Source organism: Tachysurus vachellii, chromosome 18, assembly GCF_030014155.1.
Source record: "Tachysurus vachellii isolate PV-2020 chromosome 18, HZAU_Pvac_v1, whole genome shotgun sequence".
NCBI lineage: Eukaryota > Metazoa > Chordata > Actinopteri > Siluriformes > Bagridae > Tachysurus > Tachysurus vachellii.
Genome location: NC_083477.1, coordinates 6,993,503 through 7,001,334, shown reverse-complemented (window position 1 = coordinate 7,001,334; position 7,832 = coordinate 6,993,503). Strand labels below are relative to the sequence as shown.

The 7,832-nt window shown below is 38.4% G+C and overlaps 1 protein-coding gene across 1 annotated transcript; it reads right to left on the bottom strand.

Annotated features, from left to right (window-relative positions):
- Positions 1–1,721: 1,721 nt before the first annotated feature.
- On the bottom strand, positions 1,722–7,269 carry mettl2a (methyltransferase 2A, methylcytidine). Its single transcript, XM_060892295.1, has 9 exons — positions 7,091–7,269; positions 4,826–4,914; positions 4,417–4,685; positions 4,232–4,281; positions 3,926–3,986; positions 3,311–3,450; positions 2,853–2,959; positions 2,711–2,776; positions 1,722–2,616 (listed from the first exon to the last, which is right to left on the bottom strand). Exons 1-9 carry the CDS (start codon positions 7,201–7,203, stop codon positions 2,447–2,449), a joined length of 1,065 nt encoding a protein of 354 aa, XP_060748278.1. The 5' UTR covers positions 7,204–7,269; the 3' UTR covers positions 1,722–2,446.
- Positions 7,270–7,832: the final 563 nt, after the last annotated feature.

Genomic DNA, 7,832 nt, shown 5'->3' with positions numbered 1-7,832 from the left:
TACCCTACGAAGTGTGACGTTATCAACTCTGACAAAAGCCTTGATGGGATTTCGTCTCAGGATCTCTGTCTACTCGGAGGAACTGGAGAAATGGCACATTATGTGAAAGTTCAGATCTCGTGTTGTGATGCAGCTCATTGTAAAATGATTCGTTTAATTCAGATGATGCACATTCAGTTCATATAGGTATGTGAAAAGCAGACAAAGCCACAAATAAACACAACAGTTGTAGTTCTAGAATTTATCCTCAAAGAAATTCTATAAGAATTCTGAACGAAGATACGATAATTATGCCTAAAATGGCATTAGTAGATCAGACTGTATAAACATCAGTCCTGCTTACTTGCTGTTTAACTGCAGTAATGAAATGTCTGATGTAGTGACGTGACATACGGCTAAGTATTTTGACCCAAACTCAGAATTTGTTCACTGCATTTAGCCCAGCCAAAGTGCACACACACAGCAGTGAACACACACACCATGAGCAGTGGGCAGCCATTTATGCTGCGGTGCCGGGGGGCAGTTGGGGGGGGTCTGGTGCCTTGCTCAAGGGCACCTCAGTCATGACCGGCCCAAGATCCGAACCCACAACCTTAGGGTTAAGAGTCAGACTCTCTAACCATTAGGCCACAAATGGTTATAAGTAGGAAACAAAGATGCAGATCTTTGGCTCTCATTAAATCTTACAAACATAAGTCACAAGCCAGCCAGTTAATGCACAAGTCAAACAATTCTGACACAAAAGGGTTCTACTAGAAAACCATACATATATCGTAAATAACATGAATAACTACAAAGAATGCAAAAGTATTACAAATCACAATTGTCACTATTGCTAAGGTCTCTTCTAATGTATAAACCCACAAATTTCCAATGATCCTATTTCCTGTTTAGGGAAGCTTAAACACCGGCACATTTGTTAAACATAACACCCTTTTTCTAACCTAAAAAGATACATATATATATATATATCGATATATATATGTATATATGTGTGTGTGTGTGTGTGCTTATCTTCTATTTTCATGCACAAAACCATCAAACAAACAAACAAACGTCAAGTGAGTCACAGTTCTGCAGATTTGCTTGTTGATGAGGTCAGAAGAGAATGACCAGAGTATTTCAGTCCGATAGCAAATCCACAGTAACTCAAATAACAACTCTTTACAACCATGTTAAGCAGGAAAAAAAGCATATCAAAATGCATCAGAAAGCTTGTTCAGCTTGTAGGCAGAATGGCTAAAAACATTGGGGTCTGTTCCTATCTGTCTGTCTGCTACTGTAGGTTCAGACTCACTTTAATTGAAGAATGGACTAAGAACTGACGATATTTTTTATATTCAAAAACCGTGTCTACAGTTCCCATTTTTGACCAAAAAAACACACAAATCCTCCCCCATTTCAGACTAATTAATTATAGACTGATTGTCATCTTTAAATTGTCTGTAGTGTGTGACTGTGTGTGTAATTCTCCAAGTTTACCCCTGACTTGAGCCCTGAGTCCCCCTGGTCAGATTCCACTCTACCAGGGTGTTTCCATGTGTATTATAAGCACTACAGAAAATTGATGGATGGATTTATATATATATATATATATATATAAATATATATATATATATATATATATATATATATAAATCTCATAATGTATATGTCTGATGAAACTGAGCCCATGAGAAATCTGTATGTACTTTAATAAAAAATAGGTCAAATTGATTGGATTTCGTTGAATTTAATATTCTTACCCCTTTAATCTTCAGGACTTTTCATAACAACCTACTTCATATCAATGTACACACTTAACCTGTATAACAATAATCACCTAATGACAAACAATTGACAAATTAAAGACAAAACCGATGCCTCCGTTATGACATCGGGGCATTTTTCCAGCAAGATTTGGACCTGCACTCCCTGACCCAAACTGTGCTGTTAAGAGTTGTCAATACCTACAATGATGTTAAATGTGTACAAGAAGATGGAATTATGCAGTGCCAGAATAAGTTATTTCCTGCAGTCATGGAAATGTGTAGCTAATTTCAAAACAATAGGAGGTTTAACTGGGACATGATAATTATTTTTGCAGTCTTCGAGCCTCCAGGAGAGTAAATGGAACACTCATGTGGTTCAGAAGTGCTCTAGTAGAGTTCAGCAACAACCCAGACTTTCCCACCAGCAACATTACATTAACAATTTATTATTCCATTTTTATTTTGATCTCCATAGACAAAATAGACTAAAATAATGACCATTTATTTTTATTATATAAATGTTTAAAAGCATTTAAAATCATATGATCATATAAGAGCAGTAAGGATTGATGGGATTTAATGTTATCCATCCACTTTCCAGCCACAAAAGTTTGTCTTTAGATTTTATGGATCTATTTTGCCGGTTGTCAGAGTTCCAGTTCTGTGCTCATTGTGTAATCCAGTGGATTTCCTTGCTATCTTGTCTCAGCTTCAGGTAGTAGAGGCTTTGTGTTTCTGCGGTATTTACACTGCACCCAGACTCTGTACATGGTCAGTTGTTTTCCTCTGTTCACCTGCAGCCTTCGGTCCACTAAATTCTGTACCTTCTCCAGACCAGCTCCAAAAAACAGATCATGTAGCTCTTCTGTAAAAACAGAGGATGATGTTGAAAGAGGCAGATAAAGGAATAAAAGTGAGTATGTAGTACAAGTTATCATGTTTCACAAAAGGCTCGTTACCTTGGGTGAAAAAATAGACTCGCGTTCCGTCTCCTCTGACGTAGAAATTTTCAGATAAGCACCTTCCTAAAATGTGAAAATAAAACTTAAACCTTTAACATCTTTTTTAATTTATGCATTAGAAGCTTTTTAAAGTTCTGACCTTTTTTAAATCGAAGCTGGGCCATGTCGTAGCGTCCATAATCCCTCAGTAACAGAACTCCTCCGGGTTTCAGCAAACTGGCCAGTTTACTGAGAGAGCTTTGCATCCTGACAGGGAGAAAAACATAAAGGTTTTATATGATTAGATGAACTTCTCAATTAACTGGAATGTTTAATAGCTTTTCTTTACACTCCCTTAAATTAAACAAACTAATATAAGAACAGTAATTGATTTTTTAGTTTTATATGAACATAATATCTTTAAAATTCATTTCTTAGAGAATTATTTTTTGACAGAGAAAACTTAAGTAGCTTTTTATACTGAATGTGTTTAATGTTGATGTGAACCAATCGTTTCCTTGGGTGTCAATAATTCTGAAGTCGACTACACGTACACTTGAGGCTAGGGACAGGCGACGGGCACTAAAACTAATCTCTCCTGTAGGTGAACTCACTCACTTTTCAGGGTGGAGAGCGGAGAGGACGAATATGAGAACGATGACATCGAGGCTCTGCTCTGGCATTGGATAAGAAGCTGTGACATCGCTCAGGTCGTGGACGAAGGCGTGACATCGAGATGGGTTGTACTCCAGATTAGACTGCAAAGGTAATTAATTACTCTGTTAATCAATTGTCTGATCAAAATAAATACAGATTTTAGCAGTGTAATTAACAGCGTCTGAAACAATAAACCATTTTGTTTATGTAGAAGATGAATAAATAGAGGCTATAAATGTCCCTAACTGTTAGCTGCATTTGAAGCAAACATGCTTTGTCTGAATGTGTTTGTTATAATAATAATAATAATAATAATAATAATATATTTACAAACATATGCAACAACAATACACACAAACTTGTACATACAAATACATATATTGCTAGAAATTAACTATGTTAAAAATAAACTAAATATGTATCAAATATAAATAGAAAGTAAAATGTATAAAATGTATTAAAATATAAAAAAAAATATATATAAATCCTACAAAACCCCCATCCTTCTTTTTCCCCACCTTTCTTTGTTTTTCTCTTCCCTAATGATTTAGACTTAGTAATGACTTTCTCTCTTACTCTGACGAGGTCAATAGCTGTGCTGGAGAAATCGCAGCAGTACACAAAAAGGCCTGGATCACTGGATATCAGAAAATACAAACAAACAACGTGTTCAAAGACTTATTGACAAAAGAACATTTTCATCCTAAAAAAAAATAATAATAATAAAAAATAAACAAACAAACAAATAAAAAAGGGTTATTACTACATTCAAGAGTTTATAACTGCCATTAGACTTGAATTTAAAATGAAATCTAGAGAATACAGTAGGTTAAAAGCACTGAGAGTTACTTTAATGGTGTGTTGTATTATTTTATATCTTACTTGTTCGTCTTGAGAATTGGGAAGACTGTATTACCAACGCCACAGCCTACCTAAAGCAAAACACACACACACAAGTTTATTTACAAAAAGGCAATAGATCAACACACATGCAGATAAGCATATGTGTCTGCACACATTTATCTACAGTACCCACATGCGTATCACATATATATCAGCTGACTGACCTCCAGAATGCGGTAAGTGGCTGAGGCCCCAGGAAACGCCGCTGGTTCTTCTGTGACAGGTGCAGGAGTTTCTTCACCCTTCAGTTCCAGATCTGCAGTGATCTGCACCAGCTCTTCATCTGTTGCCGGACCATCTCCTGAACTCTGGGAACGCTGAGGGCCGAGCTCAGGGAACTCAGTGAAGAGCCAGTGGCGGTCCTTAAAAAAGCGGTTTTCATGGATGGCATAGAAGTCGTTCCAGTACTCATTAGCTCTATTCTCATAATCCTCTGTTAAAAACAGTGGGATCACACTCAGAAAATGTGTACAAACCAACCAACACAGACAACCTGGCAGAAATATTATGCAAACAAAATAAATAATTATATGTAAATATGACAAAATGAAGTGCAAAAAAGTGCACACCTACCTTGTTTCTCTGCTGAAAGAGGCTCGCTGTTCTCCTGCACTTTCCTCTGAGCTGAATCTTCCTGCTCTTTGGACCACTGCACATTATCCCTACACATCAACACAACACATCAACATCAACACAACACAGAGACATCAACACAGGCACAGCAACAAAGACACATCAACACAACACAGGCACATCAACACAACACAGAGACATCAACACAACACAGGCACATCAACATCAACACAGGCACATCAACATCAACACAGGCACATCAACATCAACACAGGCACATCAACATCAACACAGGCACATCAACATCAACACAGGCACATCAACATCAACACAGGCACATCAACACAACACAGGCACATCAGCATCAACACAGGCACATCAACATCAACACAGGCACATCAACATCAACACAGGCACATCAACACAACACAGGCACATCAGCATCAACACAGGCACATCAACACAGGCACATCAACATCAACACAGGCACATCAACACAACACAGGCACATCAACACAGACACAGCAACAAAGATTATCAACACAGCACATCAACACAGACACAACAAAACACATCAACACAGACACATCAACACAGACACAACACATCAATACAGACACAACACATCAATACAGACACATCAATACAGACACAACACATCAATACAGACACGACACAGATACATCAACACAGACACAGACACGTCAACACAGACACATAAAAACACACACCCCTCATAAATGAGTCCATCCGGAAGGTTTTTCTTATTTTTCTTAATTTTGCTGTAGCTTATTTTGTGAAAAACTACTTAAATTGGCGAAATTGCAAGCACAGGATTTTTTTTTATCAGAACATGGTACCTTGAAAGTAATAAGTGACAAAGAAAAAAAACAAAAACAAAAAAAAAAAAACCAAAAACAAGCATGTCTTTTTCACAAATTCCCATCTCAACCTGAACCTTCTCTATTTTCCGGGGAAAGAAGAAAAAAATAAATAAAAAAAATGAAACAAAATGCTGGTCATCCCACGTGGTATGTCTCCAGGTCAGGATCTAGCAATATCCCTGCATAACGATCTGATCTCCCCTTCAGTCACAGCTCACAACCTTGGGGTAACCATGGACACTCAACTGTCCTTTTCCTCGCATGTTGCTAATGTGACACACTCATGTTATGTCTTCTCTACTACTGCTCCGGTACTTGTTCAGTCTCTAGTCTCTTGCCAAGACTGGACTATTGCAACTCACTGCTAGCAGGTCTACCTATAAACACAATTCATCCTCATGTAAATGATCCAAAATGCAGCTGCACAACTGTGTGAGAACTACAACAACTAAGTTCTCACACACCACCCAGATGCTGCGCTCCCTCCGATAGCTGCACGCATCAGATTCAAAACACTGACGCTTGCCTACAAAGCTCGATTGGTCCCATCATCTCTCAGGGTAAGTGGTAGGTATACAGCAAGACTCCTTTCTGTTCTGGCACTAAGGGTCTCTGTTCTGGGTCCCTGTTTGTTGTATGTGTATATTAAAACAAAAATAAAACCCTAAACAGAGTTTTGTTTCCATGGTAATAAGTCTGTAACCAGTGAACCGGTGTTAATGTAAAGAGACTTCACTCGTCACTATGGATAAGGGCATCTGCCAAATGCTGTAAATGTAAATGTTTATGGTTCTGATTAATGTCACAGTATGTATTAAATACATGTGAGTTCTGGGTTAGGGTTAACCCTACATACACATACACATACACACACACATACATACATACATACACACATACATACACACACACACACATACACACAAATACATACACACACACATAATAATGTTGTTATTACTAAGGAAATGCGTGGAAAAAGAAACATAAAGCTCTGTGCATGGATATATATATATACATACATACACACATACACACACACACACATATACACACAAACATACACACACACACACACACATACACATACACACACATACATACATACATACACACACACACACACACACACACACATACATACATACACACACACACACACATACACATGCACACACATACATACATACATACATACATACACACACACACACATACATACACATGCACACACATACACACACACACACACACACACACACACACACACACACACACACACACACACACATTATAATGTTGTTATTACTAAGGAAACGCGTGGAGAAAGAAACATAAAGCTCTGTGCATTATTTCTCAGCACCCACGGACTTTCACATACCAGGCGTTGTGCTGAAACACCTCCCTCGGGTCTGTGAGAAACCGGGTACCGAACTGTGGCCGCTTGAGTCCGTCCACCGGCTCTGGTGTCGGTCCATTCGCAGAGTCTGTCATGTTCCCATCTGCTAACGCGCCGGCTATGTTTCCCCACCTGTATTCCGGCTAAGCCCTACCTCGTGCGCTCGGTTTGTCCGGGAGTTCTAGAGACGTCACTGTGACTCCGCCCACTTCATACTACAGCACGGGCTCTTTAAGGCTTTTCATTTTATTTATGTATTTGAAACAAAATACCAAACACAGACAATACACACAAACAAACAACAACAGCAAATACAAGCAGATTTAATTATGATCACAGCACAAATAGATTATTATGGTATTTTATTATCCAGTTTAGTTATTTATCAGTCATTCTTCTTCCTCTTCTTTCAGCTTTTACTGTTAGGGGCCACAGTTAATCATCTGTTTCCACATAACTCTATACCACCTAACGCATACACAAATTGTACCAGCTCAGATCGTCGTCCGTGCGATGAAGATTTTTTGGACCTCCACTGAGACGAGGCCGACTCTGAGAATCCTGAAGCATCTAGAGATCTACCAGCTCCAGTTGGACTCTGCTATACTATAGAGGAGATGTGAAATCCATGTGATCTTTTGCATCAATACAACATTTCTCAGACTGTATATTTATAATCACACCCTCCAGTGTCACCCAGATGAGGATGAGGTTCCCCTTTGAG